General features: G+C 44.9%; 1 protein-coding gene across 1 annotated transcript in view; it reads left to right on the plus strand.

Annotated features, from left to right (window-relative positions):
* LOC130314468 (uncharacterized) overlaps positions 1–26930 on the plus strand; it is a gene marked incomplete in the record, with an annotated part of 198042 nt that overhangs the window by 37903 nt on the left and 133209 nt on the right. Inside the window, 3 exon segments of the mRNA XM_056552729.1 lie at positions 16080–16265; positions 21811–22008; positions 25793–25975. Of these exon segments, the coding sequence (XP_056408704.1) occupies positions 16080–16265; positions 21811–22008; positions 25793–25975 (567 nt within the window).

Below are 26930 nucleotides of genomic sequence, written 5' to 3' on the forward strand. Positions count from 1 at the left end.
CACAGTGTATCGGTGAGTGATTGTTATCATCCCCATATATACAATGTATAAACCCCGGCACAGATAATGAGTGGAGTCCTCCCCCACAGTGTATCGGTGAGTGATTGTTATCATCCCCATATATACAATGTATAAACCCCGGCACAGATAATGAGTGGAGTCCTCCCCCACAGTGTATTGGTGAGTGATTGTTATCATCCCCATATATACAATGTATAAACCCCGGCACAGATAATGAGTGGAGTCCTCCCCCACAGTGTATCGGTGAGTGATTGTTATCATCCCCATATATACAATGTATAAACCCCGGCACAGATAATGAGTGGAGTCCTCCCCCACAGTGTATCGGTGAGTGATCGTCATCATCCTCATATATACAATATATAAACCCCGGCACAGATAATGAGTGGAGTCCTCCCCCACAGTGTATCGGTGAGTGATTGTTATCATCCCCATATATACAATGTATATACCCCGGCACAGATAATGAGTGGAGTCCTCCCCCACAGTGTATCGGTGAGTGATTGTTATCATTCCCATATATACAATGTATAAACCCCGGCACAGATAATGAGTGGAGTCCTCCCCCACAGTGTATCGGTGAGTGATTGTTATCATCCCCATATATACAATGTATATACCCCGGCACAGATAATGAGTGGAGTCCTCCCCCACAGTGTATCGGTGAGTGATTGTTATCATCCCCATATATACAATGTATATACCCCGGCACAGATAATGAGTGGAGTCCTCCCCCACAGTGTATCGGTGAGTGATTGTTATCATTCCCATATATACAATGTATAAACCCCGGCACAGATAATGAGTGGAGTCCTCCCCCACAGTGTATCGGTGAGTGATTGTTATCATTCCCATATATACAATGTATAAACCCCGGCACAGATAATGAGTGGAGTCCTCCCCCACAGTGTATCGGTGAGTGATTGTTATCATCCCCATATATACAATGTATATACCCCGGCACAGATAATGAGTGGAGTCCTCTCCCACAGTGTATCGGTGAGTGATTGTTATCATCCCCATATATACAATGTATAAACCCCGGCACAGATAATGAGTGGAGTCCTCCCCCACAGTGTATCGGTGAGTGATTGTTATCATCCCCATATATACAATGTATAAACCCCGGCACAGATAATGAGTGGAGTCCTCCCCCACAGTGTATCGGTGAGTGATTGTTATCATCCCCATATATACAATGTATAAACCCCGGCACAGATAATGAGTGGAGTCCTCCCCCACAGTGTATTGGTGAGTGATTGTTATCATCCCCATATATACAATGTATAAACCCCAGCACAGATAATGAGTGGAGTCCTCCCCCACAGTGTATCGGTGAGTGATTGTTATCATCCCCATATATACAATGTATAAACCCCGGCACAGATAATGAGTGGAGTCCTCCCCCACAGTGTATCGGTGAGTGATCGTCATCATCCTCATATATACAATATATAAACCCCGGCACAGATAATGAGTGGAGTCCTCCCCCACAGTGTATCGGTGAGTGATCGTCATCATCCCCATATATACAATGTATAAACCCCGGCACAGATAATGAGTGGAGTCCTCCCCCACAGTGTATCGGTGAGTGATTGTTATCATCCCCATATATACAATGTATAAAACCCGGCAGAGATAATGAGTGGAGTCCTCCCCCACAGTGTATCGGTGAGTGATTGTTATCATCCCCATATATACAATGTATAAACCCCGGCACAGATAATGAGTGGAGTCCTCCCCCACAGTGTATTGGTGAGTGATTGTTATCATCCCCATATATACAATGTATATACCCCGGCAGAGATAATGAGTGGAGTCCTCCCCCACAGTGTATCGGTGAGTGATTGTTATCATCCCCATATATACAATGTATAAACCCCGGCACAGATAATGAGTGGAGTCCTCCCCCACAGTGTATCGGTGAGTGATTGTTATCATCCCCATATATACAATGTATATACCCCGGCACAGATAATGAGTGGAGTCCTCCCCCACAGTGTATCGGTGAGTGATTGTTATCATCCCCATATATACAATGTATAAACCCCGGCAGAGATAATGAGTGGAGTCCTCCCCCACAGTGTATCGGTGAGTGATTGTTATCATCCCCATATATACAATGTATATACCCCGGCACAGATAATGAGTGGAGTCCTCCCCCACAGTGTATCGGTGAGTGATTGTTATCATCCCCATATATACAATGTATAAACCCCGGCACAGATAATGAGTGGAGTCCTCCCCCACAGTGTACCGGTGAGTGATTGTTATCATCCCCATATATACAATGTATAAACCCCGACACAGATAATGAGTGGAGTCCTCCCCCACAGTGTATTGGTGAGTGATTGTTATCATCCCCATATATACAATGTATAAACCCCGGCACAGATAATGAGTGGAGTCCTCCCCCACAGTGTATTGGTGAGTGATTGTTATCATCCCCATATATACAATGTATATACCCCGGCACAGATAATGAGTGGAGTCCTCCCCCCACAGTGTATTGGTGAGTGATTGTTATCATCCCCATATATACAATGTATAAACCCCGGCACAGATAATGAGTGGAGTCCTCCCCCACAGTGTATCGGTGAGTGATTGTTATCATCCCCATATATACAATGTATAAACCCCGGCACAGATAATGAGTGGAGTCCTCCCCCACAGTGTATCGGTGAGTGATTGTTATCATCCCCCATATATACAATGTATATACCCCGGCACAGATAAATGAGTGGAGTCCTCCCCCACAGTGTATCGGTGAGTGATTGTTATCATTCCCATATATACAATGTATAAACCCCGGCACAGATAATGAGTGGAGTCCTCCCCCACAGTGTATCGGTGAGTGATTGTTATCATTCCCATATATACAATGTATAAACCCCGGCACAGATAATGAGTGGAGTCCTCCCCCACAGTGTATCGGTGAGTGATTGTTATCATCCCCATATATACAATGTATATACCCCGGCACAGATAATGAGTGGAGTCCTCTCCACAGTGTATCGGTGAGTGATTGTTATCATCCCCATATATACAATGTATAAACCCCGGCACAGATAATGAGTGGAGTCCTCCCCCACAGTGTATCGGTGAGTGATTGTTATCATCCCCATATATACAATGTATAAACCCCGGCACAGATAATGAGTGGAGTCCTCCCCCACAGTGTATCGGTGAGTGATTGTTATCATCCCCATATATACAATGTATAAACCCCGGCACAGATAATGAGTGGAGTCCTCCCCCACAGTGTATCGGTGAGTGATCGTCATCATCCTCATATATACAATATATAAACCCCGGCACAGATAATGAGTGGAGTCCTCCCCCACAGTGTATCGGTGAGTGATTGTTATCATCCCCATATATACAATGTATATACCCCGGCACAGATAATGAGTGGAGTCCTCCCCCACAGTGTATCGGTGAGTGATTGTTCATTCCCATATATACAATGTATAAACCCCGGCACAGATAATGAGTGGAGTCCTCCCCCACAGTGTATCGGTGAGTGATTGTTATCATCCCCATATATACAATGTATATACCCCGGCACAGATAATGAGTGGAGTCCTCCCCCACAGTGTATCGGTGAGTGATTGTTATCATTCCCATATATACAATGTATAAACCCCGGCACAGATAATGAGTGGAGTCCTCCCCCACAGTGTATCGGTGAGTGATTATTATCATTCCCATATATACAATGTATAAACCCCGGCACAGATAATGAGTGGAGTCCTCCCCCACAGTGTATTGGTGAGTGATCGACATCATCCCCATATATACAATGTATAAACCCCGGCACAGATAATGAATGGAATCCTCGCCCACAGTGTATCGGTGAGTGATTGTTATCATCCCCATATATACAATGTATAAACCCCGGCAGAGATAATGAGTGGAGTCCTCCCCCACAGTGTATCGGTGAGTGATTGTTATCATCCCCATATATACAATGTCTATACCCCGGCACAGATAATGAGTGGAGTCCTCCCCCACAGTGTACCGGTGAGTGATTGTTATCATCCCCATATATACAATGTATAAACCCCGACACAGATAATGAGTGGAGTCCTCCCCCACAGTGTATTGGTGAGTGATTGTTATCATCCCCATATATACAATGTATAAACCCCGGCACAGATAATGAGTGGAGTCCTCCCCCACAGTGTATTGGTGAGTGATTGTTATCATCCCCATATATACAATGTATATACCCCGGCACAGATAATGAGTGGAGTCCTCCCCCACAGTGTATCGGTGAGTGATTGTTATCATCCCCATATATACAATGTATAAACCCCGGCACAGATAATGAGTGGAGTCCTCCCCCACAGTGTATCGGTGAGTGATTGTTATCATCCCCATATATACAATGTATAAACCCCGGCACAGATAATGAGTGGAGTCCTCCCCCACAGTGTATCGGTGAGTGATTGTTATCATCCCCATATATACAATGTATATACCCCGGCACAGATAATGAGTGGAGTCCTCCCCCACAGTGTATCGGTGAGTGATTGTTATCATTCCCATATATACAATGTATAAACCCCGGCACAGATAATGAGTGGAGTCCTCCCCCACAGTGTATCGGTGAGTGATTGTTATCATTCCCATATATACAATGTATAAACCCCGGCACAGATAATGAGTGGAGTCCTCCCCCACAGTGTATCGGTGAGTGATTGTTATCATCCCCATATATACAATGTATATACCCCGGCACAGATAATGAGTGGAGTCCTCTCCCACAGTGTATCGGTGAGTGATTGTTATCATCCCCATATATACAATGTATAAACCCCGGCACAGATAATGAGTGGAGTCCTCCCCCACAGTGTATCGGTGAGTGATTGTTATCATCCCCATATATACAATGTATAAACCCCGGCACAGATAATGAGTGGAGTCCTCCCCCACAGTGTATCGGTGAGTGATTGTTATCATCCCCATATATACAATGTATAAACCCCGGCACAGATAATGAGTGGAGTCCTCCCCCACAGTGTATCGGTGAGTGATCGTCATCATCCTCATATATACAATATATAAACCCCGGCACAGATAATGAGTGGAGTCCTCCCCCACAGTGTATCGGTGAGTGATTGTTATCATCCCCATATATACAATGTATATACCCCGGCACAGATAATGAGTGGAGTCCTCCCCCACAGTGTATCGGTGAGTGATTGTTATCATTCCCATATATACAATGTATAAACCCCGGCACAGATAATGAGTGGAGTCCTCCCCCACAGTGTATCGGTGAGTGATTGTTATCATCCCCATATATACAATGTATATACCCCGGCACAGATAATGAGTGGAGTCCTCCCCCACAGTGTATCGGTGAGTGATTGTTATCATTCCCATATATACAATGTATAAACCCCGGCACAGATAATGAGTGGAGTCCTCCCCCACAGTGTATCGGTGAGTGATTATTATCATTCCCATATATACAATGTATAAACCCCGGCACAGATAATGAGTGGAGTCCTCCCCCACAGTGTATTGGTGAGTGATCGACATCATCCCCATATATACAATGTATAAACCCCGGCACAGATAATGAATGGAATCCTCGCCCACAGTGTATCGGTGAGTGATTGTTATCATCCCCATATATACAATGTATAAACCCCGGCAGAGATAATGAGTGGAGTCCTCCCCCACAGTGTATTGGTGAGTGATTGTTATCATCCCCATATATACAATGTATATACCCCGGCAGAGATAATGAGTGGAGTCCTCCCCCACAGTGTATCGGTGAGTGATTGTTATCATCCCCATATATACAATGTATAAACCCCGGCACAGATAATGAATGGAATCCTCGCCCACAGTGTATCGGTGAGTGATTGTTATCATTCCCATATATACAATGTATAAACCCCGGCACAGATAATGAGTGGAGTCCTCCCCCACAGTGTATTGGTGAGTGATCGACATCATCCCCATATATACAATGTATAAACCCCGGCACAGATAATGAGTGGAGTCCTCCCCCACAGTGTATCGGTGAGTGATTGTTATCATCCCCATATTTACAATGTATAAACCCCGGCACAGATAATGAGTGGAGTCCTCCCCCACAGTGTATCGGTGAGTGATTGTTATCATCCCCATATATACAATGTATAAACCCCGGCACAGATAATGAGTGGAGTCCTCCCCCACAGTGTATTGGTGAGTGATTGTTATCATCCCCATATATACAATGTATAAACCCCGGCACAGATAATGAGTGGAGTCCTCCCCCACAGTGTATTGGTGAGTGATCGTCATCATCCCCATATATACAATATATAAACCCCGGCACAGATAATGAGTGGAGTCCTCCCCCACAGTGTATTGGTGAGTGATTGTTATCATCCCCATATATACAATGTATAAACCCCGGCACAGATAATGAATGGAATCCTCGCCCACAGTGTATCGGTGAGTGATTGTTATCATCCCCATATATACAATGTATAAACCCTGGCAGAGATAATGAGTGGAGTCCTCCCCCACAGTGTATTGGTGAGTGATTGTTATCATCCCCATATATACAATGTATAAACCCCGGCACAGATAATGAGTGGAATCCTCACCCACAGTGTATCGGTGAGTGATTGTTATCGCTGCAGTAATATTACTCTAAGGTTATTTTCATCTCATTATTATGGAAGGAAAATTAAGAGTGAATACATTTTTCTTGCACTTTTGACAATTTTTTTAAGTGTACCTGTCAGATCCCAAAAAAAACTGTTATATGTGACTCAGTACCTCATCCTGATCATGTACATGTGATTTATGTATCTATCACCGATATTTCACTTAAAAATAGCATATTACAGCTTTTTCCATCTTGTCAAAGGGAGGGGGCGTGTCCCTTTCTTGCCTGCACTGTTCTCACTCCTCCTTCTCCCTCACTCTGCTGACTCACTGTTCTCCGGAGCCTGGCAGCCCTGCTCTGTAACCCTTTTCCGTTACGGTGAGCGCTCTGGTCCGGCGCTCCGGCCGTGAGTGCTCTCCGCCCTGCTCCCCCGACCAGGCTGCGATTCACATTGCGGGAAACGCCCACATTTGAATCGCGACCCTTCCCTCACCTGCTCCTGTTCTGCTCTCTGGTTCCCTGCATGCGCGCGTGGGCTTCCTGAGATTTAAAGGGCCAGTGCTCAGCTGATTGGTGCCTGGTCCTTCTGCCATGTTATTTCAGGCAGCTCCGCCCCCTCTTCACTGCCGGATTTCCAGTGCCCCATAGCCTGAGATTAAGCATTCCTTTTTGTCTCTTTGCTTGCCCGTGTTCTTGACCTTTCTGCTACGTTATTTAGACTACGCATCCTTGCTGCCTTCCTTGACCTTTCTGCTAAGTCTGACCTCACCTTTGCCTCATCCTTCTGTACCTCGCCTCGCCCAGCTTCCTGTGTGGTCGAGTCATATGGGGGGTAGTTACCTGTGTGTCTCCTGCCGCAGGAAGTCCATCCTGCCTTGTGGCGGGCTCTGGTGAAGACCAGCGGCACCTTAGACTCCGCTACCTGATACGGCCCTAGACATCAGCCACACAGGTCAGTGGATCCACATCCAGCACCATTACATTTCCTCTCTGGTTTTATGCTGTACACACACACACAATGATTATTGGCGATTGCCTGTACTCTACAACCAAATACAATATAGTGAGTGTTTAACTTACATCTTCCTAAATTAGTGCAAAGGTTAGTGCATACATTTTCTATATGTTCCTAGGTCATTCATGTGTATCATCCTTTGCCAGTCCTGTAATGCTGGGACTTGTAGTTTTTGGAATAGTTGGAGGTACAGTGTTGGGATCACTCTTTTTTACAGCAGTGTTGCCTTCAGCTGTGAGCCTACAGCTTTTGCAAAACTACAACTGCCAGCATGCCCACACATCCTTTGACTGTTCTGAAATGCTTGGAGTTGGAGTTTTTTTGTGATAGCCTGGGGGGTGTAGGGTATGGGGAGTGTAGCTGTGCGGTAATTAAAGGGTGCTTGTTAACCCTTGCTATTCGTGATGCCAGGGTGGGGGCTCCTCAATATAGCTTTTCCTACCGCCGCCCTTCCCAGGAACGATAGGGAGGTAGATGATAATAGGTTTGAGGTAGGTAGTAATAATAGATTGTCCACAACCGGAAAGCTTCTGTAAACAGCGTTAAATTTTACTAAAGATTTTCTGTACACTTCATTAACATAACAGTCTCTTAGCATAACAGCAGCCTTTCTATGGAGATTGACAATGGTTGGGACTTTAGGATTTAGAGTCTTTTAGTCTATTGTGCTGTTCCACTAGATTTAGGGGAATTTGTTGCAGTCCAGTAGTCAGGCTAGTACTAGCAGGAATTAGAATAAAACTCACAATTTTTGGTTCTGCTGAGGTCGGAGGTTTTGAGGCCTAGCGTGTCTTTGAAAGTTGCGTAGCACCGTCCTGTTAGTCCGGCATCCACGAGAGCAGCAACCCAAGAGAGCGATAATTGGACACAGCTCCCTTATATGGGCAGGGGCTGGACTAACGCTAATTGGTCCATACTGATGTCAATCACCATTACAGAGATTTGTGGGTAACACGTGACCAAGGACCTCCTAAGGTCCTACAACATACCATAGAGGTTACTAGCATGGTCACATGACCGAAGGTCCTGCGACGCCGAACAAGGTAAGTACTATACATTACTTTATAACATATACAATTATTAAATATATACATTTATTTTTATTAATGATAAACTTTAGGAGAAGCGACTAGGGGCTGTCCCACCTGAGGAACCTAATCTGACTTTGGGGACCTTTACACTAGGTACTGTATGCAATACTGTACCGGGACACCACATTTGCAACAGCTGGAGGCACATGATTGGCTAAACTCTGTGTTACAGCAGTGTTGCTGCAGGCTGTGTTCCTCCTGCAGCCTTGTCAATCATCCATCTTGTGTCCATGACCCTTGGACACACTCATGCTGCTGTGGGACTCAGTGTCCCAGGAGGTATGTGGACCCCTAGTGGTGGGATTTTCACAGGCAATTTTCTTTATTAAAATGTGACTTTTTTTTTTTAAAGAATTAAATTAGAAAAACTTCAAATGTAAAATATCAACACATATATAAAAAACCTTATAAGAATGAGAGTCACCTATCATGATATTATCGGCCGATTACCTTGCCGATAATGCCCCGCCCCACCCCCGTGCCGCACCGCACCACCCCCCACCGCACCACCCCGGCCAGAGACCTCATCTCTCATCTTTAACCTCTTAAGGACCAATGACGTTGTGGAACGTCATGGCACCCTGGGCCTTAAGGACCAATGACGTTCCACAACGTCATGCCGTTTTCCGGTCTCTGCCGCTCGCCGGGCAGAGATCGGAACCAGATGCCTGCTGAAATCTTTCAGCAGGCATCCAGGGCAAACGCCGAGGGGGGAAATTGCCCTTGCGATCTGCGGCGATACCGGGCTGATCGGGTCTCTGGGACCCGACCCCCCGGTAATTTCGCATGATCCTGGCTGTCACAGACAGCCAGGACCATGCTGGAGCCTAGGAGCGAGGTGGCAAGCCTGCCCCCTCCTCTGATCCCCTGCGATCTGTCGGTTAACTAACCGACAGATCGCAAGGGGGGGGGGGGGGGGGGGGCGGTTACTTCCTCCCGTCCTGCCCGGCCCCTTGAAGTCCGGAGAGGACGGAAGGAACACCGGAGGACGCGGTGGGGGACGGGGGAGTGCTGGGGCCCGGCCCCGGTACTTACCTCGTCCCTGAAGACCCGGATCCCGGAGATGAAGACGGCGGTGGCGGCGACAGGTGAGTTGATCTTCAGCTGCGGTCAGGCCCTTTACAGCAATGCACGTCGCCGTAAAGCGACATGCATTGCTGTAATGGGACCTTGTAAACTACAACTCCCAGCATGCCCAGACAGCCCTTGGCGTCTGGGCATGCTGGGAGTTGTAGTTTTGCAACATCTGGAGGTCCACAGTTTGGAGACCACTGTGCCCTTCCAGATGTTGCAAAACTACACATCCTCAGCATGCCCTTACTGTCCAGGCATGCTGGGAGTTGTAGTTCTGTAACATCTGGCCCTTCGTTGCAGAACTACAACTCCCAGCATGCCTGGACAGTTTGGGCATACTGGGAGTTGTAGTTTTGCAACATCTGGAAGGGCACAGATTGGGAACCACTGTATTAGTGGTCTGCAAACTGTAGTCCTCCAGATGTTGCAAAACTACAACTCCAAGCATGCTGGGAGTTGTAGTTCGGCAACATCTGGCTCTAAAGATGTTGCCGAACTACTACTCCCAGCATGCCTGAGAATGCTGGGAGTTGTGGTTTTGCAACAACTGGAGGCACACTGGTTGGGAAACATTGTCTGTTTCCTAACTCAGTGTTTCCCAACCCTTGTGCCTCCAGCTGTTGCAAAACTATAACTACCAGCATGCACTGATGGACTGTACATGCTGGGAGTTGTAGTTTTGCAACAGCTGGAGGTCCCCCCCCCCTGTGAATGTACAGGGTACATTCACATGGACAGGGGCTTACAGTGAGTATCAGGCTGCAAGTTTGCGATGCAGCAAATTTTGCGCGGCAGCTCAAACTCGCTGTAATCCCCCGCCCATGTGACTGTACCCTAAAAACACTACACTACACTACCACAAAATAAAATAAAAAGTAAAAAACACTACATATACACATACCCCTACACAGCCCCCCTCCCCTCCCCAATAAAAATGAAAGCGTCTGGTACGCCACTGTTTCCAAAATGGAGCCTCCAGCTGTTGCAAAACAACAACTCCCAGTATTGCCGGACAGCCGTTGACTGTCCAAGCATGCTGGGAGTTTTGCAACAGCTGGAGGCACCCTGTTTGGGAATCACTGGCGTAGAATACCCCTATGTCCACCCCTATGCAAATCCCTAATTCAGGCCTCAAATGCTCTCTCACTTCGGAGCCCTGTCGTATTTCAAGGCAACAGTTTTGGGCCACATATGGGGTATCGCCGTACTCGGGAGAAATTGCCTAAGAAATTTTGGGGGGCTTTTTCTCCTTTCACCCCTTATGAAAAGGTGAAGTTGGGGTCTACAAAAATAAATTTTTTACACTAACATGCTGGTGTTGCCCTATACTTTTCATTTTGACAAGAGGTAAAATGGAAAAACGCCCCCCAAAATTTGTAATGCAATTTCTCCCGAGTACATGTACATTTGAGGTGATTTGCACAGGGGTGGCTGATTGCTACAGCGGTTTTGACAAACGCCAAAAAAACAAAACCCCACATGTGACCCCATTTCGGAAACTACACCCCTCACGGAATGTAATGAGGGGTGCAGTGAGAATTTACACCCCACTGCTGTCTGACAGATCTTTGGAACAGTGGGCTGCACAAATAAAAAATGTTGTACAGCCCACTGTTCCAAAGATCTGACAGACACCAGTGGGGGGTAAATGCTCACTGTACCCCTTGTTACGTTCCTCAAGGGGTCTAGTTTCCAAAATGGTATGCCATGTGGGTATTTTTTGCTGTCCTGGCACCATGGGGGCTTCCTAAATGCGACATGCCCCCGAGCAAAATTTGCTCTCAAAAAGCCAAATATGACTCCTTCTCTTCTGAGCATTGTAGTTCGCCCGTAGTGCACTTCAGGTCAATTTATGGGGTACCTCCATACTCAGAAGAGATGGGGTTACAAATTTTGGGGGGTATTTTCTGCTATTAACCCTTGCATACATGTGAAATTTGGGTGGAAACACACATTTTAGTGACATTTTTTTTACATTTTTCTACATATCCAAAAGTCGTGAAACACCTGGGGGGTATTAAGGCTCACTTTATTCCTTGTTACGTTCCTCAAGGGGTCTAGTTTCCAAAATGGTATGCCATGTGGGTATTTTTTCCTGTTCTGGCACCATAGGGGCTTCCTACAGGTGACATGCCCCCCAAAAACCATTTCAGAAAAACGTACTCTCCAAAATCCCCTCGTTGCTCCTTCGCTTCTGAGCCCTCTTCTGCGCCCGCCGAACACTTTACATAGACATATGAGGTATGTGCTTACTCGAGAGAAATTGGGCTACAAATATAAATATACATTTTCTCCTTTTACTCCTTGTAAAAATTCAAAAATTGGGTCTACAAGAACATGCGAGTGTAAAAAATGAAGATTGTGAATTTTCTCCTTCACTTTGCTGCTATTCCTGTGAAACACCTAAAGGGTTAAAACGCTGACTGAATGTCATTTTGAATACTTTGGGGGGTGCAGTTTTTATAATGGGGTCATTTATGGGGTATTTCTAAGATAAAGACCCTTCAAATCCACTTCAAACCTGAACTGGTCCCTGAAAAATTGTGATTTTGGAAATTTTGTGAAAAATTGGAAAATTGATGCTGAACTTTGAAGCCCTCTGGTGTCTTCCAAAAGTAAAAACTCGTAAATTTTATGATGCAAACATAAAGTGGACATATTGTATATGTGAATAAAAAAAAATATTTGGAATATCCATTTTCCTTACAAGCAGAGAGCTTCAAAGTTAGAAAAATGCAAAATTTTCAATTTTTTTCATCAAATTTTGGAATTTTTCACTAAGAAACGATGCAAGTATCGACAACATTTTACCAATAACATAAAGTAGAATATGTCACGAAAAACAATCTTGGAATCAGAATGATAGGTAAAAGCGTCTTAGAGTTATTAATGCTTAAAGTGACAGTGGTCAGATGTTCAAAAAACGCTCTGGTCCTAAGGTGTAAAATGGCCTGGTCCTTAAGGGGTTAAACAGCACGACCCTAACTGTACTGATTTCACCACATACATGAACTGACAGATTACATTGGCCACATTTATAATTTCCCTCCGGCAATTGTCTTTAAAGCCAGTTCACATTCTTTTTAGTTTTTTCCAATCTATTTTTTACCAATTCATCTCATCAGTTTTTCGTTCTTCTAAAGGAAACAAATGGTCTGTTCCCCACCACATACTTCAAAAAATCGCAGCCTTTATCACCTTTTCCATAGGCCTGAACTCAAAGGAAAAAGAAAAAAACGTTAGTTTTTTAATTTCCCATTTTTTTCCCATTTTTTATGCAACAATTGCTCTCGTGGTAAAGATCTCGCTCTGTTTAGAGCTTATGTTAACATAGATTTAGGGAAACCCCTTACTTTTAATCTGTCACACAGTCCAAGTGCCTGATCCAGAAAAACATCATCATTTGTGTTTATTCTCCTCAGACCCACTACTTGGCCATACGATACTGCTTTTTTTGACGAGATACGGATGGAAACTATCATACCTCTGCAGAGAATTCGTGGACATGGCTTTTCTGTAGCCTTCCATCTCAGACTAGAGGAGGAAATATATTTTCAATCTTAAAAAAATCCCTTTAAAAGGTTTCTCTCCCTTTACACTTGATATGTAGATGACACATAGATTTTTTGGTCAGGGACACATGATCAGTTCATTGAGTTTGTAGAATATGTGGTGTCCCGGTACCATATTACATACGTTACCTTGTGGTGAGGTCCCCAAAAGTCAGAGTCCCTAGGAACAGTGGGGGTCCTCTTCCTTAGTTAACCCCTTGTCACCCCTCAGTTAGCTAGAATTAATGTAAATATAAATGTAAAGATGTATATTTAATATTCTTACCTTGTTTGCGTCGCAGGACCTGCGGGTCATGTGACCGGGTTACAGAACTCTATGGTTTTGCTAAAGGACCTTTGGTGGTTCTAGTCAGGTGATCACCCACAATCCATTGTAACGGTGAGTGACAGCTGATATGGACCAATCCAAAACGGACCAGCCCCTGCCCATATAAGGGAGCTGCGCCATTTTGTCTCTCTCTTGGGTTGCTGACTCTGGATGAGGTAGGACCTCCGCAGCTTACAAGACAATTACTAGGCCAAAGCCTTGCGGCCTAAGCCTGCGCTAGAGACGGATAGTTCTTACAATTCCCCGCTATCTCAGCAAGATCTCTGGACCTAATCCAACCCATAAATCCAGCGGATCTATGCAAATCTAATCCTCCTAATCTTAAGAGAACTTTCCGGTCCTAAGCGACTGTCAGGCACTGATGTGCTGTCTATATAGACTCTGTTATCTGGACTGTTACCGATACTGCATGTACAGAAAATCTTCAGTAAAGTTCCTGCAAGTTTTATGTTCAGCACTGCTGTGGACAATCCATTTATTCTACACTCACCTATCGCTCTTGGCTGGCGATAGGCCCAGCGTCACTACAGAGTTTTAACCCTCACCCTGGCGTCACGAGTGACAAGGGTTAACAGTGCCCTTTGCAATACTGAACAGCAACACCCCAATTACCCTACACCCCTACAAGGCTTTATTCCCCAAGTCTACTACAAATATATGAACAGTAATAATGGGAATATGCGCTTCACTAGTGTATTTAGTAAAACCCACATCGAATTTCTGGATGTGAAATAAAAAATAGTGGATGAACAACTATAGGTGGAAGGTTACAGAAACCCACAGCCACGAATTGTCTACTGAGGTATGATAGTGCAAATGCCCGGTGTGCCCGATGGCCAGAATAAGCTGTAAATGAATTCATAACTTATGTGAAATGTATTGTTGGTATTCTGTCTCTCACTGTTCATCTAAACCAATAAAATGATAGACTGATCAGTGCAAATGTACAAAATTAACTCTCTAGACACAATTCCTAAAGTCTTTCACCCGTTAGGAACTAATTAAAAGAGTATCTAGCTCTGGATCTTTTTAGTTATTGTTGTCCCTCAGTAAAAGAAAAGGGAAATTAGGGACACGATGCAAATAGTAATTTCGGGTTAGGACACTACTGGATGGGGGGGGGGGGGGACTAATTTTAGATAAGATCCACATACTAAGATCTTCTGTCAGGTGAAGGTCCAAGCTGATGTCCAGTGGTAAGAAACGTATCCCCTTTCGCGGGATATAATAAGGGGAGGTTTATCAAAACATGTCCAGAGGAAAAGTTGCTGAGTGGCCCGTAGCAACCAATCAGATCGCTTCTTCCATTTTTCAGAGGCCTTTTCAGAAATGAAAGAAGCAATCTGATTGGTTGCCATGAGCAACTCAGCAACTTTTTAACTTTTTCCCTAGACAGATTTTGATAATTCTTCTCCTGAGTTTCTGATCGCGGGGGTCCGACCGCTTGGTCTCCCGTACGGGCCCCTTCTCAGCTCCTGTGTGTGACATTTCTCACACAGCACATTAGCTGGTTGAAACACGCCCCCCTCCATTTATCTCTATGAGAGAGGCGGAGTCAAAGCGTTTGTGTGTCTCTCCCATAGAGATGAATGGAGGGGGGCGTGTTTTGAAATGCGCTCTAACAGAGCAGAGCCGGGGCCCCAGATGGGGATTCTGTACGTTTTTTAGGCCGGGTTCACATGTAGTACGCTGTATCACAGAGGAGGCCGCATCCACAGTAAACAGTAGTTTACTGCTCAGATATTAACTAGAAAACTGCAGCTCAAGGTAATATGAAGACCGCACAGACCTGTATGTCACTGCGGCCGCAGCCTCATCTGTGATGTTAATCCTACAAGTGAAACGGGCCTGACCAGGGTAACAACAAGGCACATGAGGTTAATAAGAGGCACTAGGAATGATTGGAGGGCGGCTACAGGTGACGTCTTCTGTTGCCGGAGTCATTAACTTTCCCTTTTGTTCTCCATCCAGCCCAGACCGCCAGAACAATTCCTTCCAAAACTGGAGTGATATCCCCATAGCAACCAATCACAGCTCAGCTTTCATATCCTAACAAACTCTGGAAAAATGAACGCTGAGCTGTGATTGATTGCTATGGGCTGAAAGCTGAGCTGTGATTGGTTGCTATAGGCTGAAAGCTGAGCTGTGATTGGTTGCTATGGGCAGATCGCTCCAGTTTTGTCTTGGACAGACTGATAAATCTCGGCCTTTATATCTCATCCTATTATCACAATGTCCTGGTCCTCACCTGCAGTCACCTGTAGATACAATACACAGCACGAGCCCCATGTGATGGAGGAGATGATACATATCACACATCATCATCTTCTCTCCAGTAATTCTATATCTTATCTTACAGCTCAGTGTAAGCGTCCTGCGGGGGAGGGGATCAAACCTGTAAGAGAGAAGGAGTTTTATGATAAGGATGAATATCTATACGTGACATGTGACTCTGGATATCGTCTATCGTCATCACCGTCACCACGTATCCAATGTATAAACCCCGGCAGAGATAATGAGTGGAGTTCTCCCCCACAGTGTATCGGTGAGTGATTGTTATCATCCCCATATATACAATGTATATACCCCGGCAGAGATAATGAGTGGAGACCTCCCCCACAGTGTATCGGTGAGTGATTGTTATCATTCCCATATATACAATGTATAAACCCCGGCACAGATAATGAGTGGAGTCCTCCCCCACAGTGTATCGGTGAGTGATTGTTATCATCCCCATATATACAATGTATAAACCCCGGCACAGATAATGAGTGGAGTCCTCACCCACAGTGTATCGGTGAGTGATTGTTATCATCCCCATATATACAATGTATAAACCCCGGCACAGATAATGAGTGGAGTCCTCCCCCACAGTGTATCGGTGAGTGATTGTTATCATCCCCATATATACAATGTCTAAACCCCGGCACAGATAATGAGTGGAGTCCTCCCCCACAGTGTATCGGTGAGTGATTGTTATCATCCCCATATATACAATATATAAACCCCGGCAGAGATAATGAGTGGAGTCCTCCTCCACAGTGTATCGGTGAGTGATTGTTATCATCCCCATATATACAATGTATATACCCCGGCAGAGATAATGAGTGGAGTCCTCCCCCACAGTGTATCGGTGAGTGATTGTTATCATCCCCATATATACAATGTATAAACCCCGGCACAGATAATGAGTGGAGTCCTCCCCCACAGTGTATCGGTGAGTGATTGTTATCATCCCCATATATACAATGTATAAACCCCGGCACAGATAATGAGTGGAGTCCTCCCCCACAGTGTATCGGTGAGTGATTGTTATCATCCCCATATATACAATGTATAAACCCCGGCACAGATAATGAGTGGAGTCCTCTCCCACAGTGTATCGGTGAGTGATTGTTATCATCCCCATATATACAATGTCTATACCCCGGCAGAGATAATGAGTGGAGTCCTCCCCCACAGTGTATCGGTGAGTGATTGTTATCATCCCCATATATACAATGTCTATACCCCGGCACAGATAATGAGTGGAGTCCTCCCCCACAGTGTATTGGTGAGTGATTGTTATCATCCCCATATATACAATGTATATACCCCGGCACAGATAATGAGTGGAGTCCTCCCCCACAGTGTATCGGTGAGTGATTGTTATCATCCCCATATATACAATGTATAAACCCCGGCACAGATAATGAGTGGAGTCCTCCCCCACAGTGTATCGGTGAGTGATTGTTATCGCTGCAGTAATATTACTCTAAGGTTATCATCATCTCTAATTATTATGGAAGGAAAATTAAGAGAAAATTATTTATTTTGCACTGTTTTGACACTTTTTAAGCATTTATGCAGCAAGAGTTAAAAGATGTTTAAAATACCAGAAAACATTTTAGACTTAGGTACTTTTACACGGGGGGTATTGCCTTTCAAGCATGCAGCGTGTTCATCGTTGCAAATTTGAAAGTAACTGACTCTGCCAGGGACCCCACTGAATTCAATAGGGTCTGCTACGGATTTTCAACAGCGAAGATTCTCCATCCGAACTCGCAGTGGGAAACATGCTGCATGCGTGAAAGGAAATGCGTCCGTGTGAATGTACCCTCAGGGGGAATCATGCTGCGTATGTGTCTGTTTTACTGTTTTCATTACAATACTTTTTAGTTTGGTGTATTTAAAAAAAAGTCATTGGTAACATTGTGTATTGTGTCCACAAAATAAAAATGTATATGGTTTTTTTTTTTGGTGATAATTAGTTAGGATAGGTTTCCACTTGTTTTCTTGGGCATAGGAAAAACATAGCAGCCAGATGTACGATGCAAGTCATTAAAGGGGTACTCCGTCCCAGGACATCTTATCCCCTATGCAGAGGATAGGGGATAAGATGTCTGAGTCCTGCCACTGGCGACCCCCGGGATCTTGGCTGCGGCACCCACCTGTCATTACTGCACAGATCAAACTCGTTCTGTGCGTAATGACCGGCGATACAGGGGCCAGAGCATCTTGACATCATGGCTCCGCCCCTCATGACGCCACGGCCTGCCCCCTTAATGCGAGTCTATAGGAGGGAGCGTGGCGGCCGCCACGAGAGGCGAAGCCTTGACGTCACGATGCTCTGGCCCCTGTATTGCCCGTTATTACGCACAGAGCGAGTTTGCTCTGTGCAGTAATGACAGGTGGGTGCCACAGCCAAGATTGTGGGGGTCCCCAGTGGCGGGACCCACGTGATCATACAGCTTATCCCCTATCCTTTGGATAGGGGATAAGATGTCTAGGGGTGGAGTGCCCCTTTAAGGAATTGCAAAACACAATGCACAATTAGCGTTTTTCAGCAATTTTGGGCTCAGCTGCTGAGGTTTTCAAAATTGCAGCACGTTGAGACTATGGAGTTTTTTCACTGAAATCTTGGAGATTTGTCCCATAGAAGTCTAAAGAAGATAAAAAAAAAACATAAAAAAAGCAATGTGGCCAAAAGGAGAAAAATAAGCAATTTCCACAAAAAGGCAGTAAAAAAAACAAGTGGAGACCTCGCCTAAAGGAAGCGCATTCTTCCGTATTACATACAGCGGATCCTGTTTTTCTCAAGTGTATAAACCATTTCCATTAAATTGAAGCAAACGCAGTGTGAACCCAGCCGTATTTTGCCAATAATTACTGACTTTATTTCAGGCTCAAAGTAAGTATGAGTGTGCGCATACAGTGAGAGAAATACGTTTTTTCCCCCTGATGATTCTGTACATTCGCACTGACAGAGAAATGATCCGTCTATAATTTTATTGGTCGGTTTATTTGAACAGTGAGAGACAAAACGACAATAAAAAATCCATAAAAATGTATTTCACAGAATTTATAAATTTATTTGGATTTTACTTAGCGAAATAAATATTTGACCCTTTTGCAAAACATGACTTAGTTCTTGGTGGTAAAACCCTTGTTGGCGATCACAGAGAGGAAGGTCTGACCTGTAGTCTCCACCAGGTTTCCTCACATCTCAGGAGGGATTTTATCTGTTGTAAACTACAACTCCCAGCATGCTCAGACAGTTTATGTTATGATTCGGCAGGCTGGATGTGGATCCTCTGTGTCAGCGAGGGATTGGCGTGGACCGTGTCGGTGGACCGGTTCTAGGGTTGCTACTGGTTTTAACCAGAGCCCACCGCAAAGCGGGATGGTCTTGCTGCGGCGGTAGCAACCAGATCGTATCCACCGGCAACAGCTCAACCTCGCTGACTGCTGAAAAGGCGTGGGACAGAATGACTAGGCAGAGGCAAGGTCAGACGTAGCAGAAGGTCGGGGCAGGCGGCAAGGTTCGTAGTCAATATGGATAGCAGAAGGTCTGGAAACACAGGCTTTGGACAACACTAAACGCTTTCTCTGGCACAAGACAACAAGATCCGGCAAGGGATTGCAGGGGAAGTGAAGTTATATAGACAGGGAGCAGGATTAGACTGATTGGGCCAGGCACCAATCACTGGTGCACTGGCCCTTTAAATCTTAGAGAGCTGGCGCGTGCGCGCCCTAGAGAGCGGAGCCGCGCTCGCCAGAACGAGACAGCCGGGGACCGGGACGCGTAAGTGGCTTGGGATGCGATTCGCGAGCGGGCGCGTCCCGCTATGCGAATCGCATCCCCATCTTGAATGTCAGTGCAGCGCTCCCGGTCAGCGGGTCTGACCGGGGCGCTGCAGAGAGGAGGATGCCGCGAGCGCTCCGGGGAGGAGCAGGGACCCGGAGCGCTCGGCGTAACAGTTTAGAATCTGATTAATGGCTTCTGTAGATTGATGTCTTTAATACAGGTAACTCTCTCTTTAAGGGAGTGTTCCTAATCTCAGCTCCTGGGAGGTAGAAATCTTATTGTTGATAGGGGGTCAAATATTTATTTCACAAAGTAAACTGTAAATCAATTCATAACTTACGTGAATTTTTTTTTAAAATAGTTTTGTTGTTTTTTTTTTTGTCTCTCACTGTTCCTCTAAACCAATAAAATTATAGACGGAATTATAGATCATTTCTTTGTCAGTGCAGATGTACAAAATGAAATCCTTTTCTCCTTCACTGTAGTGTAACTCTCCACACATCCTCTAGACACTATTCCTAAAGTCTTTCACCCGTCAGAAGACAGAGGAACTAATAAAAGAGTATCTAGCTCTGGATCTTTTTAGTTATTGTTGTCCCTTAGTAAAAGAAAAGGGAAATTAGGGACACGATGCAAATGGTAATTTTGGGTTAGGACACTACTAGGGGGGGGGACTAGTTTTAGATAAGATCCACATACTAAGATCTTCTGTCAGGTGAAGGTCCAAGCTGAACACTTAGGGTAAAGTCACACGTAACGGATCCATATTGTGCCTTCTGCTGTTGCCGAACCCACGTGCCCCCTCTCGCCCCTTGTTCATCCGCAGTGTACACAGACATCGCTGCTGCTCCAGGATGTCTGAGTGCACTCCCCAACTCCCCAGGAGGCCAAGGTGGGGCAAGCAGGAAAGGGGGCATGCTGGGTGGGTGCAGAAACAGCAGGAGGCACAATATAGGGTCGGGTCACCGGCGGATCCGCAGCATAAAATACGCTGTGGATCCGTTACATGTGACCCTGCCCTTAAAGAAGATGTCCAGCAATAATGATAAGTGTCTGATTGCAGGGGGTCCGACCTCTGGGACCCCCCACTATCTACTGTATAGGGACCCGGCTCAGCTCCTGTGTGTGATGTTTCTCACACAGCGTTTGTGTGTCTCTGTCTCTCCCATAGAGATGAATGGAGGGGGGCTTGTTTTGACGTTGGGCATGAAATGCGCTCTAACAGAGCAGAGCCGGGGCCCCAGATGGGGATTCTGTACGTTTTTTAGGCCGGGTTCACATGTAGTACGCTGTATCACAGAGGAGGCCACATCCACAGTAAACAGTAATTTACTGCTCAGATATTAACAAGAAAACTGCAGCTCAAGGTAATATGAAGACCGCACAGACCTGTATGTCACTGCGGCCGCAGCCTCATATGTGATGTTAATCCTACAAGTGAAACGGGCCTGACCAGGGTAACAACAGGGCACATGAGGTTAATAAGAGGCACTAGGAATGATTGGAGGGCGGCTACAGGTGACGTCTTCTGTTGCTGGAGTCATTAACTTTCCCTTTTGTTCTCCATCCAGCCCAGACCGCCAGAACAATTCCTTCCAAAACTGGAGTGATATCCCCATAGCAACCAATCACAGCTCAGCTTTCATATCTTAACAAACTCTGGCAAAATGAAAGCTGAGCTGTATTTAGTTGCTATGGGCTAAAAACTAAGCTCTGATTGGTTGTTATGGGCTGATAGATCATCTATACTTGGTTGCTCTGGGCTGAAAGCTGAGCTGTGATTCGTTACTATGGGCTGAAAGCTGAGCTGTGATTGGTTGCTATGGGCAGATCGCTCCAGTTTTGTCTTGGACAGACTGATAAATCTTTACCTTTGTGTCCCATCCTATTATCACAATGTCCTGGTCCTCACCTGCAGTCACCTGTAGATACAATACACAGCACGAGCCCCATGTGATGGAGGAGATGATACATATCACACATCATCATCATCTCTCCAGTAATTCTATATCTTATCTTACAGCTCAGTGTAAGCGTCCTGCGGGGAAGGGGATCAAACCTGGAGGAAACAAGTTTTATAATAAGGATGAATATACATACATGACATGTGAGACTGGATATCGTCTATCACCATCATCATCACCACCACCATCCTCTATGAGGATCCTATGTATAAACCCCGGCACAGATAATGAGTGGAATCCTCACTTACAGTGTATTGGTGAGTGATTGTCATCGCTCCAGTAATATTACTCTGTTATCATCATCTCTAATTATTATGGAAGGAAAATTAAGAGCAAGTTACTTATTTTGCACTGTTTTGATACTTTTTAAGCAATTTGTGCACCAAAATAAGGGCAAAAAAAATCTACAAAAAAAAGAGTTAAATATTTTTTATTTTTTTGTAATACCAGAAAACATTTTAGACTTAGGGTACTTTTACACGGGGGTATTGCCTTTCAAGCATGCAGCGTGTTCATCGCTGCGAGTTTGAAATGACTTGAATTCAATATGGTCTTCTGCGTATTTTCAACAGCGAAGATTCTGCTGCCGAAATCCGCTCCTTCCGAACTCACAGTGGGAAACATGCTGCATGCGTGAAAGGAAATACGTCCGTGTTAATGTACCCTCAGGGTGGATTCATGCTGCGTATGTGTCTGTCTTACTGTTTTCATTACAGTACGATTAAGTTTGGTGTATTTGAAAAAAGTAATTGGTAACATTGTGTATTGTGTCGACAAAATAAAAATGCATATGTTTTTTTTGTTGATAATTAGTGTTAGGATATGTTTCCACTTGTTTTCTTTGGCATAGGAAAAACATAGCAGCCAGATGTAAGATGCAAGTCATTAAGGAATTGCAAAACACAATACACAACTGCATCTGCTGTCTAACCTAATTGTGGGGGAACATCTGCTGCCTAACCTAATTGTGGGGGAACATCTGCTGCCTAACCTAATTGTGGGGGAACATCTGCTGCCTAACCTAATTGTGGGGGAACATCTGCTGCCTAACCTAATTGTGGGGGAACATCTGCTGCCTAACCTAATTGTGGGGGAACATCTGCTGCCTAACCCAATTGTGGGGGAACATCTGCTGCCTAACCTAATTGTGGGGAAACATCTGCTGCCTAACCTAATTGTGGGGGAACATCTGCTGCCTAACCTAATTGTGGGGGAACATCTGCTGCCTAACCTAATTGTGAGGGAACATCTGCTGCCTAACCCAATTGTGGGGGAACATCTGCTGCCTAACCTAATTGTGGGGGACTAACTACAAAGCTAATAGGGGGGCTACCTACTATCTACATAGCTTATATGGGGAGTTATCATACAGGAGACAGCTGTCTGGGGGATTTATCTACTTGAATACCCACCTGGGGAACATGACCTACAAAGGGCCACTACCTACTGGGGGCATTACCTACATGGAGTACTACCTACCTGGGGGACACTACCTACCTTGCGGCATTATGTATCTGTAAGTTCTGAAAGCAACACTTTATTTTCTGTCCGCCAACACAAAATATCCCCATAGTGCCCCTCCCGAGACTAGACTCTGGATCCCCACTGAATGAGACCATGGAGTTTTTTCACTGGAATCTTGGAGTTTTTGTCCCATAGAAATCTAAAGGAGAGAAATAAACTGTTAAAAATGCAATGTGGCCAAAAGAGAAAAAATAAGCAATTTCCAAACTAAGGTAAAAAGGCCAGAAAAACTGCAGTGGCAGATTTTCAGGCATGTTTTTATTTTTGTACAAAAAGAGGCAGGCAAAAAACCAAGTGGAGACCTAGTCTAAAGGAAGCGCATTCTTCTGTGTTACATACAGCGGATCCTGGTTTTCTCCTTCTCATGTGTATAAACCATTTCCATTAAATTGAAGCAAACGCAGTGTGAACCCAGCCGTATTTTGCCTATAATTGATGGCTTTATTTCAGGCTCAAAGTAAGTATGAGTGTGCGCATACAGTGAGAGAAATACGTTTTTGCCCCCTGATGATTCTGTACATTCGCACTGACAGAGAAATGATCCGTCTATAATTTTATTGGTCGGTTTATTTGAACAGTGAGAGACAGAACGACAGAAGTTATACATTTATTTGCATTTTACTTGGCAAAACCCTTGTTGGCGATCACAGAGAGGAAGGTCTGACCTGTAGTCTCCACCAGGTTTCCTCACATCTCAGGAGGGATTTTGTCTTACTCCTATTTGCAGATCCTCTCTAAGTTATTAAGGTGGTGTTTCCCAACCAGTGTGCCTCCAGCTAATGCCAAACTACAACTCCCAGCATGCCCAGGCAGCCTTTGGCTATGGTGGAGAGTTTGGAATCTGATTAATGGTTTCTGTAGACTGATGTCTGTCCCTCAGTAAAAGAAAAGGGAAATTAGGGACATTTTGGGTTAGGACACTACTAGAGTGGGGACTAATTTTAGATAAGATCCACATTCTAAGATCTTCTGTCAGGTGAAGGTCCAAGCTGAACACTAGAGGCACTAGGAATGATTGTAGGGCGGCTACATCCAGGGACTCACAAGTGACGTCTTCTCTGGTCGGAATCATTAACTTTCCCTTTTGTTCTCCATCCAGCCCAGACCGCCATTAGGCTAGGTTTCCACTTGGTTTTTTGAAAACTGTCACTGCAGTTTTTGAGCCAAAGTCAGAAGTGGATCCATAAGGGAGGTGAAGTGTTAGTCCTTCCTTTATATTTCCCATTCCTTTTGAATACATATCTGGCTTTGGCTCAAAAACTGCAGAGGCAGTTTTCCAAAAACTGCCAGAAAAAAAACCAAGTGGAAACCTAGCCTTACAATTTCTTCCAAAACTGGAGTGACATCTCCATAGCAACCCATCAGCTTTCATATCCAACAAGCTCTGGCAAAATGAAAGCTGAGCCGTGATTGGTCACTATGGGCAGATCACTTGTTTTGTCTTGGACAGACTGATCAAAATGTAATTGCAGTATGGGGGCAATGTGAGGAGATATTGTGAGGGGGCAATGTGAGAGGATGAAGGGGAATAGCTGGGGCAATGTGTGGAGGAAATGGCTGGGGGAAATAGGAGAGATTTATCCAAACCTGTACAAAGGAAATGTTGCCCTCACATTACCCCCACACATTGCACCCACACATTGCCCCCACACATTACCCACTCACGTTGCCCCCACACATTACCCCCACACATTGCCCACTCATATTGGCCCCACACATTGCCCCCACACATTACCCCCACACATTGCCCACTCATATTGGCCCCACACATTGCCCCCACACATTGCCCCCACACATTGCCCCACACATTAGGGGAGATTTATCAAAACATGTCATTGCCCCCACACATTGCCCCCACACATTGCCCCTACACATTAGAGGAGATTTATCAAAACCTGTCTAGAGGAAAAGTTGCCCAGTTGCTTTTAGCAACCAATCAGATCTCTTCTTTCATTTCGCAGAGGCCTTATGAAAATGAAAGAAGTGAACTGATTGGTTGCTAAAAGCAACTGGGCAACGTTTCCTCTGGACAGGTTTTGATAAATCTCCTCTAATGTGTGGCGGAAATGGCTGGGGGGCAATGTGTGGGGGAAATGTGTAGGGGCAATGTGAGGGGGCAATGTGTCAGGGTAATGTGTGGGGGCAATGGAATTGTGCTGGAATGAGGAGTATAAAATGTTTGTCGGCAGATTCTGTGAAGATGAGTTGTGGCTGGAGAAGTCTTCATGATAGTCCAGACCAGATAAAGAAGAGAAATAAAAGCGACTGACTCTGGTCAGAGAAGAAGAAGATTTCACCTGTGAGTCCTTACATGAAGCTGTGATCATTAATATGGTCTGCAGAGCCTGTGTACAGTGGGTATCTTCTACTATATGGTCACTGTATGTGGGAATATCAATCTTTCTATAGTAGATTTTATTGGACACAATACACAGCACGAGCCCCATGTGACGGAGGAGATGATACATATCACACATCATCATCTTCTCTCCAGTAATTCTATATCTTATCTTACAGCTCAGTGTAAGCGTCCTGCGGGGGAGGGGATCAAACCTGGAGGAAAGGAGTTTTATGATAAGTATGAATCTCTAGACGTGACATGTGACACTGGATATCGTCTATCATCATCATCATCACCACGTATCCATTGTATAAACCCCGACACAGATAATGAGTGGAGTCCTCCCCCACAGTGTATCGGTGAGTGATTGTTATCATCCCCATATATACAATGTATAAACCCCGGCACAGATAATGAGTGGAGTCCTCCCCCACAGTGTATCGGTGAGTGATTGTTATCATTCCCATATATACAATGTATATACCCCGGCAGAGATAATGAGTGGAGTCCTCTCCCACAGTGTATCGGTGAGTGATTGTTATCATCCCCATATATACAATGTATATACCCCGGCACAGATAATGAGTGGAGTCCTCTCCCACAGTGTATCGGTGAGTGATTGTTATCATCCCCATATATACAATGTATAAACCCCGGCAGAGATAATGAGTGGAGTCCTCCCCCACAGTGTATCGGTGAGTGATTGTTATCATCCCCATATATACAATATATAAACCCCGGCACAGATAATGAGTGGAGTCCTCTCCCACAGTGTATCGGTGAGTGATTGTTATCATCCCCATATATACAATGTATAAACCCTGGCACAGATAATGAGTGGAGTCCTCCCCCACAGTGTATCGGTGAGTGATTGTTATCATCCCCATATATACAATATATAAACCCCGGCACAGATAATGAGTGGAGTCCTCTCCCACAGTGTATCGGTGAGTGATTGTTATCATCCCCATATATACAATATATAAACCCCGGCACAAATAATGAATGGAATCCTCCCCCACAGTGTATCGGTGAGTGATTGTTATCATCCCCATATATACAATGTACATACCCCGTCACAGATAATGAGTGGAGTCCTCCCCCACAGTGTATCGGTGAGTGATTGTCATCATCCCCATATATACAATGTATAAACCCCGACACAAATAATGAATGGAATCCTCCCCCACAGTGTATCGGTGAGTGATTGTCATCACTGCAGTAATATTACTCTAAGGTTATCATCATCTCTAATTTTTACATAAATAAAAATAAGAACTAAGGATTTCTTTTGCACTTTTTCTATAATTAAAA

The sequence above is a fragment of the Hyla sarda genome, chromosome 1 (genome assembly GCF_029499605.1).
Source record: "Hyla sarda isolate aHylSar1 chromosome 1, aHylSar1.hap1, whole genome shotgun sequence".
NCBI classification, from domain to species: domain Eukaryota; kingdom Metazoa; phylum Chordata; class Amphibia; order Anura; family Hylidae; genus Hyla; species Hyla sarda.